The sequence below is a fragment of the Falco naumanni genome, chromosome 7, assembly GCF_017639655.2.
Source record: "Falco naumanni isolate bFalNau1 chromosome 7, bFalNau1.pat, whole genome shotgun sequence".
NCBI lineage: Eukaryota > Metazoa > Chordata > Aves > Falconiformes > Falconidae > Falco > Falco naumanni.
In genome coordinates this window covers 35,439,930-35,460,945 of record NC_054060.1, presented here as the reverse complement: position 1 = coordinate 35,460,945, position 21,016 = coordinate 35,439,930, and the positions used below count along the sequence as shown (strand labels likewise).

The following is a 21,016-nucleotide window of genomic DNA, read 5'->3' as shown; positions in this document are numbered from 1 at the left end:
TCGAAGACAGAATTACAGATAGTGATTGTGGAAAGGGGTTAAATAAGAGCTTAATTACTCTTGCCTGCCAGGAACAGAATAGCTGCAGTGGTCTTGCCAAGTTTTCTGTTACCTTAGTAGAAAAGAACTGTGGATTGTGAAGCCTTTGTCAGAGAAGACACTTCTACACCCCTAAGATTCTAATGTGGATGGTGAACTACTACCAAATTATCTTTTATTTATGCTCTGTTTGCTCTGATTCATTAGCAACTGTATACATTATTGAAGTGATAGATGTAATGTGCAGTTGCATTGGCAGTGACAGAATAGAAATTATGTCAGTAGCTTTAAAGCAGTCCTAGGAATTAACATAAGCCACAGCAATTATTATGAAGTCACTTATAGCTATTAATTCAAACATTCTGGAAAAAAATTATAGATTTTTGGGCTGATTCTCTACTGAGGCTTCCATGGTTTTGCTTTAGGCTTTAGAATTCAAGATGTGCAAGATGCATCCATCTGCAGAATCTCTTGTGCATGGGCAGTGCTGGACTTCTGCTGCTAACGAGAGATTTGCCTCACTAGTACATGGCTCTAATAATCTAATGAAGGTGAATTCAGTTGTGCATGGTGTTCTGCATGTGGATGTTTTCCATCTTTCAAGGAGTGAAAAGCTTTTGAATATCCAAGATATACTTATTGAAGAATGTTATGCTGAGCTAGCAGAAGAATCAGATGAATCACAGGTATGTATGTATTCAGTAAGCTGCTTCTGCTTTGCTTATACTAATTTATTTCAGCTCAGGCTGTCTGAAGTTCTGAGAAGTTGAGCTGAAGTCTTGACTAGTGCCATGGGATTAAACAAGATTAATACTTGAATGAGACAGTTTATTTGTGTGTGTGTGCGTAATTCATAATGAGCTGTTGGCCAAAAATGTTGCTGGTTTGAGACACCTTTTTTTCTCAGAAGATAATTGCATCAATTGAACTGTGCCACTGTTTTTTGAAACTTGGAAAAAGTGTAACTGCTTCATAGTTTTAACTGTCTTCCCTTTTTATGTTTCACATATCTGAAAGAGAAGAACATTAGGGTTTGTATTTATATGCGAGTATCCATGTTCTTTGTATAGGACCTTTTTTGTAAAATGTTTTTAAATCAGAGCTTTTTCACGGTTTTAACAGTCTTCCATTATTATTATCCTTGAATTGCTCAAGGAATTATTTTTGGACCAAGCAAAGAAAGAAAAGAAAATGCTTGTATCTTCAAGAAAGGAAGAAAAGCGTCAAACTGAAAGGTGGTTAAACTGCTTTTCCGACAGTAAATCTAATGCACCAACCCACAAGGTAACTTGAGTGTTCTTTCTGGTATGTCATTAATTGACCCCACTTCTCACACTGTTTGAATGGAGATAAAGACTGAAAGGACCTTTAATAACCAAACCATATTTGATGCCTTTTGTAGTACATTATACTTTCTGTTGGTAGAAAACCATAATGGGACCAGCATCGTGGACTAGTCTGTTGCAGCTTTTAACAGTTTTGAAGTACATCCTAAGAGCTGAGTGAACCAATTACTCTTAATACATTCTAAGGCAGTACTTTGAAACACTGCAGAATAAAGATAAAACTAAACATAATGTTTCCACACATGATAGCCTTCATTATATAAGCTAAGGTAAAAAGTAAGATTACAACCCTATCAATTTCTCAGAAAATTTAAACATGGTTATTACTATACACAGTGTTCCATTCTTCCTCAGCTAGTGATATTCCTAAGCAGATACTGATGATAATGAAACAGTGGATGTTTCTTCCACTCCCAATTCCAAACTCAGAATTTATTCTTACTTACGTATTTTTGGATACCTAGTCACTACAAAGCTGGAATATAAAATGTGAAAATGTGTGTCCTGTTCTGCATTCTGATTACAAGTAAAGCCTCATCTACATTATAATTCTTTTCCCATTTCAGACCTCACAGTTTCAACCTTTCAAGCACCTATTCATGCTCAGGAGTAATCCTGTTTAACTGTTGGCTTTTATAAAATGAGATATTTTCAACACCTAAAGATCTGCTCATGTAAACAAAAATGACCTGATTTTGTTAGGTCTGAACTTGTGGGTTTTATGCCAGAGAAGAGTCATGAATCTCAAGCACCTGTGAAAATACATTATTTTTTTTAGGTGTCTCAACAAACAAAGCTTGCATAAAATGGGAGGAAAAATGCTGATACCAATTTATCAATTCAGTGTTGCTCAATACATGCGGTTTTGGTTTTCATTTTTAAAGGACTTTGATTTGGAGAGGTCCAAGGTGCTGGCTAACTAGAATATCATTTGTTCATTCTCTTTTTGAAGGTAACACTTTTTGGTCCACTCAGTCCTTATGAGGTAGAATGCTATGGTATGACTAGAATATCCCAGCCCAGGTATAAAAAGACTTTTTACTGTGAACTATAGGCATGTTCTCAGCTGTTATTTTTAATAAATAGGCAAAAATGATCCTAGTTATTCTTGCAGATTTTTGCAGAGATTTTATTCATAGAAAAGACTGAAATAGTCAGGCCTGAATTGCATTAATATGCGCGCTATTGCTATGAAAAATTTTAAGAATAGTTTTATTAAAGGTAATGTCTTACAGAGAGATTTTATTAACCATCATATACATCTGCTAAATGGTGTTGAGGTAATCTTCACCCAATAACTGCTATCCACTGTGGTTGCATTGTGAATTTGAAATATTTTCTTGCATGTTTGTATGGTTTTTTTGGTTTTTAATGTTGAAAATAATTCTTTTGCTTTCTCCTTAGAAGTGGTTTCATACAAAAGAACAGCATAAATTCTGTTGTCATCCATGATGCTCCACAAGATTGCTTTCAGCAGTTGTTGGTTGCTGCTTCTTTATTAACAAATGAGACTGGTAATGCTTAACAGAAATGTTTAGACATTTTGTCTAGACTTGTGGTTTTTCTATGAATAGTTCTATGAGTAAATATGTCACTGTAGTTCTAAGTTACATCTTTTTGAGGTTTCGTTTTCATTAATACTCCTAAGCATTTTGGGGATTTTTTGTGACAGGATCTGCCGTGTTGTTAGGGGAAGCATCTTTGATGCCTCCTATTCCTGGCCTGCTTGCACTTCTCAGTATGCTGTTTGCTCCTGCTATAGAACTCAGGTATTCATGCATTTTTAGAAGTGGTGGTTTTTTTCTTTTTTTTTTTTTTTTTTAGGACCCTCACTAACTGGTGAGGGTTTTTTGCTCTGCTTTCAGCATTCAGTGTATTCTCTTCCTGTTCATGTAATTCTTCTATCTTTTATCAGTTTTAGCATAGTATGTAGCTAAGATAACTTCCTTTCTGTAGTTAAGAATGGGTGCTGCAGCCTCTAGACTCACAATAAGGCAATACAGGTCCTGATAGTCATGCTGGAAGCCTAGGCAGGTGAACTGTAGAACTACGCAAGTTTTAAACCTACATGAGGAAAGGAACTTGTGTGATTTTTGTAAAACCACAAGTTCTGGCAGTTGCATTGCTGTTTTTTGAAAAAAAATTCTTGTGTATGTAGACTGTAATTTCAGCATAGTGAAGTTTGCTTTCTTTAATTAAACTTTTATTTTGCATATGTATGATTTTTTTCAAGTTTTACAAGTATATGTTTTCATAACCGGAATTTTAGTTTTGTTTAATCACTATATTAAAAAAACTCCAACAACAAAACAGTATGACTAGGTGTGAATACCTCTCAGTTGTTTTAGCTTCTTTAAAACATCTCCATCTTGCTTGGCATGGCTTAGACAAGTTCATTTAGGTCTGTCTTCATATAAGTTTAGTTTCATCATCTCTAGGTAAGACTGTTTTCTTTCTTTTTTGTATAGGGTTGATAAAAGTGGAAAGCGCTTTACTGGTGTTCTGTGTGGTTTGGGCGGGAGTCAGACTTGTGGGGTTCCACTGCTACCAGAAAATGACATGGAGCTGACATTTGATGTGCATTTTGGAGTGGAAGACATCTTGGAGGTAAAACATACCTAAGAATTTTTGCTATAGTAGGAATGAAGTAAAATTTGTTGTATCAGAGCTTGTTAACTATTAGAGTTAATAGGAAAACTTGTTTTGGGTTTGGATTTTTTAAGTGTACTGTCTGTTTATAACCTTGGAATCTTATCAGAAAAAAAGTTACCCCCTCCATACACTTTGAACAAAATACAAGGCTATAGCACAATACATTGTACATTTTTCAAAACAAAAGCTTCGATTTTGCACTAATAGGATGTCAGTACTTGTTTATGTTCTTAGTTATTGCAGGTTTTACTGATCAGCCTAACGTTACTGGTTTGCAGTCTTCATTTTGATTTTACAGGTCTGATAAGTCATCTGTATCAAGCTGCTTCCTTAGAAGCAGATCAACCAAACAAACAATAAAAACCCCTTATTCCTCATTAAAGCCTTTTTGCAGCTTGCAGACAGAGATCTGTCAGAAGGAAGTATGTGTGAGGAAAGAATGTGCTCTGTTACGCAGGACAGTAAACTGTATTTGACCTGTGCTTGACATTGAGATGTGTTTTAGACAGTGAAGGACCTCACATGCCCTGATTAGTTTCTGTGTACAGAGCAGGTATGTTAGGTGATGACCAGTGGTTTCTAGATGCATTTTAAGGACACAGCGAACATGCTGATGCTCATATCTGTGAGCTGTTGTTTTCTGAAAGCAGTGACTTGTGTGGGTGATGTCTAAATTCACGACACCTTAGCCAGAATGGTAACTCCAAGCTGTTGTGCGTGTGAAAATTATGGACAGATAGAGAAAAATCCTTAAAACTTTTACAGAAGGAATTCTGTGTTCAAAATATCCAGGCAAGTGGTAGCCTGTATGTTTTATGGCCTATCTGAGTAACCTTTGAAGACTGTGATATCAAGTGGCTGAATGTTAATGTCTTTGACCAGCAGAGATGCATCTGGAGCAAGAAGTGTTTCTAAAGCTTCAGATGTTTTTGCTTATGTTAATAACATTCCAGTTGAAGTTCAGTGCAACAACCAACTCAAAATAGTGCTGGTATAGAGTGCATTATATTTAGTTACTGGTATTTTTGCAGATAAACGTCCTGAGGACAGCCATTAATCAGGTGCTTTCTGAATGTGCAGTGCCTTCTGGACAAGAGAGGATGACACAGCTGCAGGAAAACGTTCGTCAGAAACTTCTATGGTAATAATTTTGTAGAAATAAAATCTTCTGTTTCAGTCTCAGCAAAAACAAATGATTGCTTGAAGCATAGCTCAGATTAAGCTTTGGGAAAGAAATACATGTTCACATTTAATGATGCATTTCATTTACTTTGTTTATTTGTAAAGCGGTATACTCAACTTTAGACTTCATGTGGAAGCACTGGTTCTTCAGGGAAGCCTGGTCACTTAAGAGTCATATAACTTAGACTGTAAAACCTGTTCTGCAGGTTCTGAGGTGTATCTTTGCTTCATTCACCCAGGACAAAGCTAATAAAGTCCCATGGCATAAGAGTGCGGAAGGATTTACAGTTCTTTCACCCTGTACATGAAATTTGAATTGTCTGCTGCCTTTCCTTCCTCAACAGACCTGTGTAGCATAGGTGTTGGCCCAGTTAATTGCTGGAACTTCCAGGTTAACTAATGAATTGGAGTAGGGCCACCAGCCTCTTTTTCCAGCAGGCCTCTTGTAACTGAAGCAGTGGTTCTGAAAAGACGAGTGAGTCAGTGCAGATAGTCCTGATGAAGTGTTTGGGGGAGCTAGTTACAGGGATACTTCATTGAACAGCTCCTTCTAATGTCTGCTGCTGCTGAGCATGCTTGTTTGTAAACATAGTGTGCATTTCAGTGCTGTCTGTATCGTCGGTAGACTCTTTTCATCCTTACCTGGCTGTGTGCCGAACAGATCTAAATAAGCTGTGGCTCAGCTATGAATTAAGTTATGTTATGCCCTCTAGGATTGGCCTCCTCTCTGAAATATGGCCTTTTTTTGCCAGCAGAGCTTTTCTAAAGTAACTGTATGCCAGAGTGGGGCAGCTCCTCATGTTGATAAAGATCAGAAGCTTTTAAGCTTAGCTGCCCTTACCCTAGGTTATCAAAATGATTGTCAGAGTAGCTGTTTATGCTGAGTTTTCAGGTTTTTCTTGGTTTTGAATGTACTCACTCAGTTGACTTTTTTTTTTTTTTCTTTCCATCTGTGAAAAAGCTTACATGGTCTTTAGTTGAAAGCAAGTACCCATATTTCTTATTTCCAAAACTTATAAGAAAGTACTGTGGTGCATTTTCTAGTGAATTAACAAGTGTAGGGGGAGTCAGCCTTACCTTTGAGGCACTGGAAGTGAAATTAAAAGAGCGTAAAGAAGTGCTAGAAGATGTGGAGCCATATGTTAGCTGACCAGCAGACATGTTGGATATGACAAGGGAACAAGATGATTATTTTGGGGGGTGTTACACTGTGTGTGCTGCCAGTGGGTCAGCTGCTTTTCTCTCTGAGTCATGGCAGCTTCAAGCCAGCTCTTGTAGTGGCTTATGGGTGCCTCCAGAAAGTGGTGGTACAGTTTCGTAAAGGCTGTGACGCAGATGCATCACAGATGCAGAGATGCACGCTGCTTGTGCTGTCAGCTTAAGGGGCACCAGTGTAGGCTGCTGGTAAACTGTTCGCCACTAATGTCTGCAAAACTCCTGGTAAAATGCCAGCTGCTGAGTGTACCGCTGATGCAATATTTAATTTCCTGTTTGTGTCCAAGTACCTCAGGCCAGTTGGTGTCTGCATTGCCTTTGGACACTGCCATGTATTACCATGTTTAGACTTCAAAGCTGAATTAAGTTTGCTTGCGTGATTCATGTGGAAACAAGTGTATGGAGAACTCGAGAAAAGTGGATAGGCAGAAAGAAACAACCTCTCGGAAGGTGACTGTGACAATAGTAGGAGCTTGTGCTTGGACATCAACGCTTACATGCTAGATTGAAGGCACAAAAATGTCACTGCTCCTTCTTTAGACATGTGGATGCTTGCTACTGGTTTGGGCACCTATTGTAGGTTGATTGTTCAGACGTTTACAGCCAGTCGGGAAGGGAAGGAGCAGCCTGTGCAGGTCCTCAGCAGTGGCGTGTTCCCCAGTTCAGTCAGTGCTGACTGCCTGACTCAAGTCATTCTCAACCTTCTGGGCTTTTTTTCCTTTAGGGTTTTATACCTTTCTGTGGTAGCATTTTCTGTCTTTGAATCTTTGTACTTTCACTGATTCTGTTCCAGTAATCCTGTGGCTACTTTTTCTAATGTTTTAATTTTATCTTATTTTATATTTTTTACCTTTTTGCATGAAGAGACAATCTGATTACTGTCATGGTGTCTTCTTTTCATTTGTGTAAGATCTTTATTCGTTTTGAATATTTTTTCTGATTGTACTTTTTTTGTGTCTTGGAAAAATGCTAACTTTTTATTAATAAAGAGTATGTAGGTAAAAATTTAGCCTGGACAGTCTTCGTAACTTTTTTCTATTTTTCGAAAGGTAATTGTACTTACAATGTCACCACTGCTTAAGACTAAAATCACTGTTTGAAAAACACATTTAGACAGAATTAATTAAAGTCTACTACTGTTGTACATGGCACAGCTTGAGGAAGTAACTAGAGCAGACAGGCAATCTATGGTAATTGAGTTGTCATGCAAAACAAAATATCCTAAAAATAGCTGGATTATACTTTCTAGTGAATAAGCATGCGTAAGACTTACAGAATAAATGGCAGTTGCAAATTCTAGTACTTTGTGAATTAAAAACAAATAAATCATTGTTTTCTTTAAAAGAAAATACATACTGATACGCTTAATGTCCCTATGAAAATTTGGGGTTTGGCTTTTTACGCTAGAGGGGCAAAGTACAGAGAAGTGAACAAATCAAACTGGACTAACAAGGAAATGTAAGATTCCCTTCAGCACAGACACCTTGTAAATGCCTAATTGTATCTAATATAAAAATTCCTTTTTATAATTAATTAAATACAAGTTTTATTTCTTAAGGCTGGTTTTGTGTAATTTCAGTTTAATTTGCAAATCAAAACCTCGGGATGTAATTGTTCCTACTTCATATGAGAAGCCATTTGCATGGAATCAGGTAAGGGTATAAAGATAATTGGTTTTTTCCTTAAGAAGAGTAGTTGGAGTACCCCAGTACAGTTAAGAGTGGTCAAAGGGACAGTTTCCTTTGGAAGGGTGTCATTTTTGAGTATTAAATTGAAAAATACTGAAAGCACTGTAGAGTTGAATTTTTAAGGTATAAGAACTGTTGTGTATACATCAGTCTCTATTGATACCCTATTTTTGTATTTCACTTGTTTGTGTATCCATATACATACACGATAACTTTGTGTATACAAATACTTAGCCTTTTCAAACGGAACATTTCAGGTTTTTTAAGCTGAGAGAGGTTGTAAAGGCAACTTTACATTTGTTGGAAGTTAAAATTTTGTATTCTTTCTGTTCAGCAACCATGGCCTAACAGAAGAAGATGGATAAGTTTTTCTTGTTTGGGATTTGTCTGAATGCAGTGCATTTTAGTTTTGTTTGGGGTTGCTGTGCTTTCAGGTGGCTTTTCCCTTTTAAGCAGGTAGAAATACGGCTTGCTTTAGAATGCATGTGGTGGGATCAGATAGGATGGCAGTTTTCTCAAAACCCTACTTGGTTTGAGATCTTGCCTTTCTTTCTGGAAGGGCCTCTGCAGACCACTAGATTTCCTGATGAACAAGTGCATTGTCTTAATTAAAAAGAGGCATGGATTTATTGAGTGCAGGAGTAAGATTTCTGCACGCACCCTCCCTGTGTCTGTCCCACTCTGAGGCATATGAATGAGGGAGTTACGTCTCTCCTGTTGAAAAGATTGACAACAGTGACCAAGTACACAAGTGCACTTACTTCTTCTAGTAGTCGTTCACTGAGGGCTTAGTTGTTGTGATATACTTTGAGTTAAGGCAGTAAGTATTTCTGTTTCCGTATTTCAAATTCAGTTATCCCTGGTATTATGACGATAATCTCATATACAGTTATACCGGTGTTTAGCTTTTATTACACGTTAATAATATAGGCCTTGGATCAGGATTTTCCCCACTGCCTCTGAAGTCTGAAGAATCTCAGGACATCTTTCTTACATCATCACATAAAATATTACCTATAATGCTTTGGAGTTGATTGTGGTATATTATTCTGACTCAGGCAAACAGTGAGATACAGTATTTTATAGTACCGGCTCTTATGTTGAAATGTGTGGCACGGATTTAAAATTCCTGCATGGTTTGAAACTGTCAAAACTTTTAAAGACACTTTTCCTTAATGTTATATAGGAAGTCATTATTAAGAATGCATTCTGACTTTCATCTTGCTTCTTTTGATTAGGTGGATTCTCAGTGTATTATTGACAAGTCTGAAAAGCAGCATGAGAGAATAAATTACCTTTATCAGCTACATAAGCTTGTTAAGTTGAATGTTTAAGTATTTCTAGAAGTCTTTCAGAGGACAAGGTATTACAACTAGTCTAAAAATTACTTCTGTCTTCTATATAACCTTTGGATGCTTGTTTTACAAAACTGTTCCTTAAGATAGCATGAAGTGGGCTAAAACACAGTTTGGAGTATATTAATTGTTGTGGTTTTTTTAACAGTTAAGGTTTGCTGACCTAGAGCAGACAAGTTCATTCATAAAACAAACTGATGTTAAAGCTGCATGCAGTTTTCTTGTTAATAATACTTCCGAGCAGATTTCTCAAAAGGTATGTGAAAGACAAAGTAAGTCTAGATGTAGCTGTTCATTTTCCATCTAAAAGCTCATAAGCCATGGGCATGGTCTTTTTGTCTTCAGCAGCAAGTTGCATTTTCCCATTTTTTTGTTGTCAATTTTTTTTAAAAGCCATACCACAAAGGTGTTTGGGGTTTTTCTTAACAGAAACCTGGAAGTCAGAGGAAACTGATGATCTGAGTTATATTCTGGTCCAAACTAAACCTTCCTATACTGGATACAATTTTTCCATTAATGTTTCATACAGCAAAATGTAACATATGTTTTCTTTTCCTGTATAGCAGAAGAATGTATTCACAAAACCTTTGTTTCATCCTTTCCTCAAATTTTTACCTGTGAGTTCTTTAGTCCTAAAAATTAGGTCAGTGGTTTCAGAAGAAAATGCAAAATTGAAATAAAATGTATTTGTCTCCTCTGTTGTGCGGTCATGCCTAATGAAAGCTAAATCTACTTATTAATGGTATGTGATTGCATTCATGAAATGGATGAATACAAAAATAGTATATGGAAAAATAGTAGTCTTTTCACTGTTCACTCAGTGATTTGAAGATCACTTAATATCCAGTCATCCTCTGAAGAACGGATGGAATCAATGGTCACCATAAAAAAAGTGGCAGATTTGGGGAAAATAAGGGAACGTTTAAAGTAAGAAATTATTTTAGGCTGTACTGAAACAGAGGGACAACTAAGTAACAGGCAATTTCAGTAGCTTCATAATAAGTGTTACTTCCTTAGACCCATAATCCTTGTGAATTAGAAAAAAAAATCATGCTTCATATAGTGACATAGGTTTAATAGAAAAATGGCATCTCAGTGGCTTAGACAACGGTATTTCTCAGGTATGTTGTATGCAAATCAAGTGTTGCAGTTAAACACCTTTAGGAGCAAATGAAATAGGCAGAATGTCAAATCTTTGCTTGTTAATGATGGGAATTTCTGTAGGCAAAGGTAACTTGGTAATAGCAAAAGGCGTGATATAAATACTGCAACTCACTGTGATTCCTCATAAGCAACACTGAAACTGAGAGTTGAGAGGAATAGAACTGTTTTTCCAAAAACATTTTTCGATTCTCTTGACAGCGCGTCCCGGTGTGTGGGCGCTGCCATCTGCCGGGTTACAGGCGTGCTGCTGCTTCCCGGGAAGGTCTGCTGCGCGTTGTTAGCTTTCAGTACAAAACAGGTGCTCTCTGTAATCGCTCATGTCATAATAAAACCGAAAGGTTTCTACTCTCGTCCTTACGATGAGAGGAGTAAGTAATGCTAACTCCACCGCATGCCCAGTAACCCATAACCTGCCCCTGGTCAATTGAGAAATGAGAACCGTGTATTAAATCTGAAGAGCTCCCAGTTTTGTCTGGGTACATCATGTGCCTGCAGATGTGATACATGACAAATTATCCTTGAAGGAAATGTTACAAGTTAGCCTTGCTGTGAAATGTTATTTATTGCCCGATGAAAATGTAGTATTAACGTTTTAAAAGCAGCAGTTGTGTTTTATTGTTTGATTTACCTTTCAACAGCATTGCAAAATCACTTAGACAAGTTTAAGGTAAACAGCTTCAGGATTTCTCCTTTCAAGGTTAAGATTATGGAGCACTGGAGAAAGAAGTATTCTGTAATATAGTAGCATCTTTGCATGGCTTTAGGCATAATCCCAGTCAACCTTGTGTGTTCCAGGGGTTACTTCCATAAGAAAAAAGCCATGACTGCTTGTCAAGATCCCTCTTATCTCCAGGTGCTCGCCAACATATAGCAGAATGAGATTTCCCTTACCATGATTTTTTAGTGATCATCCACATTTATGTATTTCTTCCATCACTGAGTCCAAGGTAGAAATATTTGAATCTATAAATGGTCAGGTTAACCCTCTTGAATGTCTGCAGTAGTCATGATATAGTGACAGATTGTACTGGTAGTTGCTTCTCAAGTCTGAAAATGTGTGCATTCACTATTATTCATGCTTTCCCCTACAGCTGAAATGAAATCAGGTAACAGTTTTAAATCAAAAGCATTTTTTTGCTGTTGCATGTAATTAATTTTGGAATTTACTGCTGCAGGCTGTGCTAGAAACGAAATACACAAATACAAAAAGGAATCAAAACTCCAGAGAGGGCATGTCCTTTGACAGCTTTTAAAATTGAGAAACTCAAACTCCCTATCCTATTGAATTCCAGAACCTGAGAAAATACACTGAAATAATACCTTTTTTTTTTTTTTAATCCTTTCTCAGGCATTTCTTTTTGGCAAATAGAAGGCTGGAGAATATTGTTTACATATTGTTTTAAAGTTGCCGTAATAGGTCAGACTAACAATGCCATCTGTGATTGAGACATTCTGAAATCAGCAATAGTAGAATTACATAGCACGGGTGATCACTAATAGAATGAGATGTCATTTAACTAAGTCTAAAGAGTGTTTTTCAGGACATGTAGTCTGTGTTTCTTGCCTTACTCTCTTCTGCTGCCTTGGAACTGCTTGTGTAGGATTTTGCACTTGCAAGGAGGTGGAGGCACAGCTGGTGTAGTCTGCGCTCAGGTCTTCGTAGGAAGCATATGACTTCCAGGGTGCAGTTGTGCTGTGCAAATATAAATAATGCTGGGCCAGAAGAATTCCAACTAGAACATGGGGTGTACGCACCTCAGTAGCTGGATGTGACTGGACAAATACATCCTAAAAAAAAATGTAGTTGCTGTGTGATAAGTGACTTCTCATTTCTTCTGTAAATTAGTACCTGGAAAGAACTTGAGTTTATGAATTATTTGAGCTGATGGTAGATTTGGTGAAGACCTCAGATTCTCTTTTGGTTTACTGTTTTTCCTAGATTACTACTTAGATTGGTTACAGCTGGATTTAGAACAAGGGAGAGTCACAGAAGATTTTTTTGCTTGCCAGCCTATTAGTTTAGTTTTCAGATCATTAAATAAGAATAAAAAATCATAGAGCATGTGAAGTGCAATCCATTTTGGAGCTACAGTTCAAGAGATGCACTGTATGAACCCTGTGAGTGGAGGAAATTCGAGAAGCCTTAAACGGAGCGATAAATGTGCTGTATCAGTCAGTTTCTCTTTGTGAGGGTATCACAACAGACAGTGTGTTCTGGTTTCAGCTGGGATAAACTTTCTTCCTAGTAGGTGGTACAGTGCTGTGTTTTGGATTTGGTGTGAGTAATGTTGATAACACTGATGGTTTTGTAGTTGTTGCTAGGTAATGTTTATACTAAGTCAAGGACTTCTAGTTTCTCAGACCCTGCCAGCGAGAGGGCTGGAGGGGCGCAAAAAGTGGGGAGGGGACAGAGGCAGGGCAGCTGACCCAAACTAACCAAAAGGGTATTCCATACCATGGGGTGTCATGCTGAGTATACATAAGCTGAGGTGAGAAGAAGGAAGCAGGGGGACATTCAGAGTTACAGTGTTTGTCTGCCCAGGTACAGGTTATGCATGACGCAGCCCAGCTTCCCAGGAGATGGCTGAGCACCTGCCAGCCCATGGGAGGTGGTGCATGAATTCCTTGGTTTGCTTTGCTTGTGTGCGCAGCTTTTGCTTTACCTATTGACCTGTCTTTATCTCAAGAGTTTTCTCACTTCATTTTCCTGATTCCCCTATCCTGCTGGGGGGCAGTGAGTGAGCCAGCTCTGTGGTGCTTAGTTGCTAGCTGGGGTTAAACCATGACACAGTGGTGTAGAATTTGTTGGGCTTGAACAACTTCAGGCTTGGTTCGAAAGCTGTCATTCTTGCCCCAAGAGACAATGATAATACTACTGCCCTTCAATTACAAGAAAATATGTTCATATTCCCTATACGTTCATATGTTGTTCATGGGAAAGAATGTTCATAATGAGTTCTTTTCATCTATTACAAACACAATGGTGGGTCAGCCCAAGCCAGCTGATTGCATTCAGCATCAATACTCTTCTTCTTTCTTCAAATAAGTATATTAATTATTCTTTGCCACTGAAATTAAGTCTGTATTTTTCCTGTATCCCTAAATGTTTCAGGGTAAGGTAGTTGCCAGAAAGATAGGTTTTGAGAGAAGAGGACTGGAAAGACACAAAAGCAAGATCTTTTCTGATCTCAGTGTTATGAGTTATGTAAAAAAAAAAAAAAAAAAAAAAACAAAACAAAACAACAAACAAACAAAACAACAAAAAAACCCTCCACCAGAATTCCAGATATCTGCAGGCATTTTTCTGGAAGGTTTCTCTATTGAAAACAAACAGTGTATAGTTTGGACAGGTGGCAGCAGTGGCAGGAGTACCGTGTGTTGAAAATGCTCAGATTTCAGTGTCCTCTAGACTTGTGTTGAAGAGACTTAGAGGATATTTTGCTAAACATCATCTCTTTTTTTGTTAATACTCAACTGTAGACTATGAAAAAGTACGAGGTAGGAATTACTGGAGAGAGTCCTGCCAAGGGTGACTAAGATCATTAAGGACTGGAGCATCTCTGCTGTGAGAAAAGGCTGAGAGAGCTGGGAATTGTTCGTGCCTAGAGAAGAGAAGGTTGAAGGGGATCTTATCAATCAATGTACATGAACTACATGCGGAAGACTGAAGCAAACTCTTTTCAGCGGTGCCTGGTGGAAGGGCGGGAGGCAATGGGCACAACCTAAAACACAGGAGGTGCTGCCTGACCATCAGGGAACACTTTTGCACTGTGATGGTGACCACACACTGGCACAGGTTGCCCAGAGAGGTTGTGTAGGCTCCAACCCTGGAGGAACTCAAAAGTTGTCTGGGCATGGTCCTGGGCAGCAAGGAGGTTGGAGAAGATGACCCCCAGAGGTGCTTCCAACCTCAGCCTTTTTGTGATGCCGTGATGAAGAGGCTTTTCCAGAAGCATGTGTAGACAAGGTTGAAGCCGCCTGTTACCCATTATCTGAGAGATGAGTGCCTGTAATGAGGGAAATTTGATTTTAAACATGAGAAGGGCTAATGCCTCCAGGAGTTAAATGTCAGTCAAGGACTGGGATAGCTTTGAGGACCAAGAGATCTCAGGACGTGCTTCTGAATTTATTTTACATAATTTTGTGTGGGCCTGTCCATAATGAACAAGGGACTGCTGATCCTGTGTCTGTGATGGGTGTTTAAGACTGTCGGTATGTTCTCCAGTTTGTGGTGCACAGTTTACCCTATAGCATCATAATGACCTTTTCTAGTATTTAAATTCTGATCTGTTTGACTAGTATTTATGAAGGTGATGGACTCATCTTCCATGCTGAATGACCTTAGGCCTGCTTTAAAGAATTCATAGTGTAGTTGTCTAGAACATGGAAAAGGGTAAGCAGCAGCAGAAACAAGCTGGAAGAAGACATTTTCTTTTTCCCTCTGCATACTGCTGGTTCAGACAGCTGCACAGATGATGGTCCAAGGGGGAAAGAGCTGCCTTGCAGAAATGCTGCGGCTTGCTAACTGAAGGTAAGACCTTGCTCTAAAACTGAGATCTGTGGAGCATTTGTGTAATTATGGGAAAGAAAACCACCATTGTGTGCAACCAAACAGTGAGTTTTTCAGCGCTGCCCCCCACCCCCACTCCCAGTTTTATTTTATCGGGCAAGGAGCAGCTAGCCTTCACTTAAATGCAGGTGGGGGCAAGGGGAGCGTCTCTGGATAAATTTGTCTGTTGCAGCTCTGGAGATACCTGGGTTGATCCTTGGAACCGCTGAAATATTGAAGCCTTCAATGAGACAGCATGTCCTTAAGGCTCCATTCCCCTGTATAGCTTCCAAACAAACGGCATGCCATGCTGAGGGTTGTGCACATCTGCCACGCTCCTCAAAACGGACTGAACTGAGATACAGGGCTACGTACAAATGTCAAAAAGGCCATGTGAGTTAGGATAAATGACAGGATCACAGTTCAAACTATGCAAGTGTCGGCATAGACTGTGACAGGAGTTAGATACTGATTTTGGAAAGTAAGTAGCACATTTTCAGGGGCATAGTAACAGGGGGCTTTTTGGCTGACTTTAGCCTGTAGAAAGTGATAGAACCGAACAGAAAAATCAAAAACCCATCATCAGAAAAGCAGAGGGAACTCCAAAGAGTCTAATAATTGAGAGACCTGAGGCAAAGAGTCTGTATCCTCCCAAGGAGTGTTGAGGGAGGAGGCAACCTCCAAGGTTATCTGGTGAATCTGTAGAGAGGTTGTTCTTTTCTTAGGTGCTGAGCACAGCCACGTGGGCAGGTGTTCCTCACCTCTGAAAGCTAAATACAGAAGCATCAGACACTCAAGTGCCAGAAATGTCTAGTCGGATAGATGTGATGACTTACCCTCTCTTTCACCAAGGGATTTATGGTGCTCACTCCTTCTGCTGAGGGAGCTCTTCCATCCCGTGGGACAGGGACAGGACCTCCCAGAGGCCCTGCCTTCAAGGGCAGTGGGTCGCCCTCTTGGTGACTTTACATCCCCACGATGGGGAGGTGCTGGCAGCAGTTCCTTGGCATGCAGAGGAGGTCGTGACTCTCTTGAGCCAGTGGGGTACCCTGGGCCCTTTTCCAAAGGGGCAGAAAGCAGAGCTTGGGTGCTGGTGCTCACCACGGGGCTTGCCATCGGACTGGTGAGCAGCAGGCAGGTTGAGGTGAGTGGGGCAGGAATGCCTTCCTGAAGGGTTATGGCCTTCACTCCTTCTCCCGAGTCACCAAGGACTCCCTCCTGGTGAGTCCCCTGGGGACAGAGAGAAGTGGGGTTGTTCAGGGGAAGGAGGGAGGCAACAGTATGCTCCAAATGCAGGTGTCTGTTTCCTCTTATCCTCTAAAAAGGGCAGAGTCTACTTTCTCTTCCAAAGAACTGTAGTCGAAACTTCTCTCGTGGTTGGATGAGTTCATGTCCTTTTCATGCAACACTTGGGAAACCTGGCTCCTCTCTCCTTGCCAGTCAGAGCGATGAGCCCCAGGTATTACACAAACGCACCACTGTGGTGGTTTTCTTTTTCCTCCTGTATTTGGTAGTCATGCACTTTTTCAGTCTTTTCAGCAATCTTTTAAAATCATTTCTCTCAATTTGTTTTCTTCCTAAACAGAGACTAAAACACCCGGGGGTAACTTTTTCCCTGGATGCTTGTGTTTCAAAAAGGAACAGTACAGCTGTCAGCGATATTTCAACACTTGCATAACTCTCTTTTTTTTTTTTTTTTTTTTTTTTCTCCCTGGTTTTCTGGGTTTGGTGTTGTTTGATTTAGTTAGGGTTTTTTTTGGTCTCGTAGTGAAATACCAGACTGCATAATAGCGAAGTGAACAGCACAGAGGATGCATATCTATCTATCTCTGGGGCTTTTTTTGTTTAACTTTTTAATAAACACAGGAAGCCCAAATTTAAAGGACAGGAAAATAGGTAAGATTGGATTAGAACTCTTGGTACACACAGTATCTTCCACAGCACGCATTTCAAGAGATTCCAGAAAATAGCTGTAGGGAGTCCCTCTGCTTTCTCTAGTTTAAAATGTTAGCGCTCTCTTGAACTAGTTCTATTCAGTCTGGGTAGCAGTCATGGGCAAACAGACTCCTGCCCAGTCGCCAGTTAGGCTGGGGATTGAACAGGCACACTTTGAACCTGACTATTTTACATGTTCTCTATGGAATAGATAATTTCTTGGGGTTTTTGTTTTTGTGAGGGGGGTGTTTGTTGTTTTTTGTTGTTTTTTTTTTTAATGAGAGTAAGGAGGTAGAAAATACACTGGGAAAAAACCAAGCTGCTCCCCCTCACTGTCACCTCTCTTTTCACAGGATTGCCACGAATGCAGCAAAGAAACTGCAGGAGGAGCGAGGTAAGGGCCAGTGTGGCTGGATTGGCCCCGTGTGGTGTCCCCCTGGGGGTCTGCACATCCCTGATCAGATTTTGGGGGCACAGAGTCATTGGGGAGCCCCGCCACACTCTGCTCAAGCATCAGGCTTGGCTTCCGTGGTGGGGACAAGTGGCTGTCCCCATCCTCCTTAGTGGGACAGAGGCATCTTGGTCTCATAACTGCTGCCTGGGACGTGAGCATGGCAGCAGTCTTGGTGGGGGATGACAGCCCCCCCCTGCCCCCCCCAGTCATGCCTGCTCTCGCCCCACTCTGCCTTTAGGGGTCCAGGTTGATGCTGTTGTCCTGGAGTCATCGTACCCCAGCATCCGCGAAGCAGCTGCCCACATCCCCATCAGCAAGGTGAGCCTGGGGCAGGACCATGCGAGCTGTGATCGGGAGCATCACATGGGGCAGTGCTGGGGGTACACGAGCCTGTCTACAAACACCCCCTAACTCCCCTGGCACTGATGCCTGAGGACTAGCGAGACATCACCTGGGAGGGCTCAGACAACTTTTAAGCCCTCTTTCTTTTCTTAAGGTGACCTTGAAATGGGTCTGCAGGTTCAAAATACTTTTATGGGGGAGGAGCAAGGGAAACAAAACCCAGGCGTGTGGATGCAGGGCAGATAGCATAAGCGTCACTCCGATAGGAACCCAGGCTTAAAACCCCATGAGACCCTGCAGTGGTGACAGGGGGTTTGCCACCCAGTCCTGCTGGCTGTGATGGGCCACCTGGGACATCAGACGTGAGCTAAAAAGCGTAATAAAAGATTTAGCTCTCTGCAGCAGCTGGGGTAGCTGTGCTGCTCGGCACCCCCCTCGGCATGTCACTGCCACCCAGCCCAGCGCCAGCACCGGGGGATGTGGCAGAGCCAAGGAGGTCCCCAGCATCGAGCAGAGCCCTGTGCAGGGACGGGGCCGTGCCCCTGCAATGATGGAGGTGAGGAAAGGTGACTTCAAAGAGAAGGGGGCCTGGGTGGAGGCTTTCCTGGACAGATGTTAGCAGCCCTGGCTTTGTGCCAGTGGAGGGCCTTTTGTTTTGTTTTTTGACATTTGCTGTTTTGCTCTGACACTTGCTTCTGCCCTGATACTTGCTGAGGGTTTTTCTTTCTTTTCTTTCTTTCTGCATTTGCTTTTTCATCCCTAGTTCAAACGCTTTGTCATCATGTCTTATGCTGAATTTAAAACCATCTGGTGCTTTGTTTTATTGTGAGCCCAGCAAGTGCCAGGACATTTATCCCCCTTACCCTCCTCCTCGCCACGACAGCGCCAGTGCCTCCTAATCCAAGTGACAGCCCCGAAAAATCCTTGCTGTCACCCAACAAAGAGACTAGCCACATATTGCATGCGTGCAGCCAGGTGGGCAATGGGGACATGCAGCATCCTTGGTGTCCCCATGTCCCCAGCCAGCCCACAGGGAGGCACAGACCCCCGGCTCAGCAGTGCCAGGCTGTATCACCCCAGTACAAATTCCTGACTAAATTTTAGGGCTGGCTGTTAGCAAAGGTATTCTGATTTCATCTTTTCCACCCTTTTCCTACAGGAGGAAAGTATGTTTTTAAGGAGCCACAGAACCCTGCCAGACACGGAGCCCGACAGCCTATTTTTGGAGCTCCCTTCCAGCAAGCAGCTGCATTTGAGGACAGCATTTGCAGTGAGCGGACTTTCCGAGCAAGCTCAGCAGAAGGAAACCTCCTAACCTAATATTCAAGTTCAGGGGTGAGCACTCATACCTGCCCTTGCAAAATACCTGCTGCAGGTGAGCACTGATGGGCCTGGACCCATGGGGGTCCCATTTCAAGGTCACCTTAAAAAAGGGAAGAAGGCTTAAAAGTTGTCTGAGCCCTCCCAGGTGATGCTGAAGCAGGACTTCAGGGTGCTCTCTCTAGTCCTCACCGCCACTCACCCATGCCATCATGTGTGACACAAGCCACACACAAAAAAAAAGGGGGGGGGGGGGCAGGTGGGAAGATCCAGGACTGCCAGCTGTGAGCTGCTTCCAACAGCTGGGCCAGACCCAGCGCCACAGCCAGGCTCGGGGCTGGCATGGAGCCACCCAAAAATGGGGTCAGCAGCTGCGGACACCTGTGCAGGCAGTGGGTGACCCCTCTGTGAGGCTGCCGGTGCCTGGTCCCTGCATGGCTCTTGCTGCCCTGTCGTGCTTTCCTTTCCATTGCCCCTGCACAATGGGGTGCTTTGTTCTGCCGGGGCAAGGAAAGGTCTGGCTGCAGCCCGGGGAGCTGGGGGAGAACTGAGAGCTGCTCCTGCCTTCCAGGGGTCTGCTCCCGCTGTGCTGGGCCGGGCAAAGCACCGTCACCGTGGCCTCTCGCTGGCCCAGGGGAAAGCAGAGCCATAAACCAACGAAAAAAGCTATGAAACCATCAGCAAAAAATAAACAAAGGGGGCACTTAGGAAAAGACACAGGAGGAAAAAGCAGGCAGAACCCTCCCTGTCTCACAGCTGGTGTGGGGAGAAGTTTGGAATGAACTAAACCCAAAGTTGGATTTTTTATTTTTTTTTTTTGCATAAGACAGTGGCAGCGGTGCTGGGCCGCAGGTGCCATGCCTCCTCAGCTGTGGCTCGTTGCTGCCATCGCATGTCCAGGCCCCGCTGTACGAGTTGCATTTCCACCGCCGCTGCTCGGGCCTGATCCTGCACACCCTTTCAGCTGCAGGATTTTTCCCTCCAGCCCACAAGACCCTCAAGTTTGCTACGTTTGCTGTGGTGGCTCCTTACGACTAGAAGCATTTCTGTGGCTGCTCCATCACAGTGTGCAACGCTGCTTTGCTGGAGCATGGAATGATGGAATGGTTTGAGTGGGGAGGGACCTTAAAGATCATTTAGCTCCAGTTCCCTGCCATGGGCAGGGACACCTTCCACTAGATCAGGTTCTTCCAAGCTCCCTCCAGCCTGGCCTTGAGCACTTCCAGCGATCTGCTGTCACCTCTGTGCTGATCCCTTCCAGCTCTCGCTGCTGAATAAAGCCTCTGCAGGCAGCGCTGGCCCCACCTTGCCCTTCCCTGTGGGCAGTAAAGCAGAGGCACTGGGGACCATCTCCTATCATCTTCATGCCAATGCTGATGTGCCCCAGCACACGCTGGGAATGGGGAAAAATTGGGGATGGAAGGAAAAAGCTCTTGTGTGTCAAATCAGTCGCATCTGCTGGTTGCTTCTGCTGTCCTCCTGCCTTGTGGCAGGGGAAGAGCAGCTTGCGGCTGCCTTGTGCCACCTTGTTGCAACATCTGCTGCTGGGGAATGCGCACCTGCCTGCCCACAGCCCTGGTTTGACCAGACCTGTCTGGATTTGCATACAGGGCTGGCGCAGGCTGTGAAACATAAACCATACGGATTCACAGAGCTGCACATAAGCACCCTGCCAAGCCCCCCCAGGTACCTGCCACAGGTGCCAAAGGGCTGCAGGGCCACAGTGGTGGCCTCCCCAGCTTGTCCCACCTCACAGCCCTGGGCTAAAATCGCAG

The 21,016-nt window shown here is 42.1% G+C and overlaps 1 protein-coding gene across 1 annotated transcript in view; it reads left to right on the top strand.

Moving 5' to 3' along the window:
• The window catches only part of TDRD9 (tudor domain containing 9), a 58,898-nt gene extending 48,735 nt beyond the window's left edge, over nt 1-10,163 (top strand). Inside the window, 9 exon segments of the mRNA XM_040600327.1 lie at nt 465-725; nt 1,162-1,323; nt 2,338-2,408; nt 2,790-2,899; nt 3,058-3,154; nt 3,854-3,992; nt 5,069-5,178; nt 8,014-8,086; nt 9,361-10,163. Coding sequence (XP_040456261.1) covers nt 465-725; nt 1,162-1,323; nt 2,338-2,408; nt 2,790-2,899; nt 3,058-3,154; nt 3,854-3,992; nt 5,069-5,178; nt 8,014-8,086; nt 9,361-9,456 — 1,119 coding nt within the window. The 3' untranslated portion in view covers nt 9,457-10,163.
• Nucleotides 10,164-21,016: the final 10,853 nt, after the last annotated feature.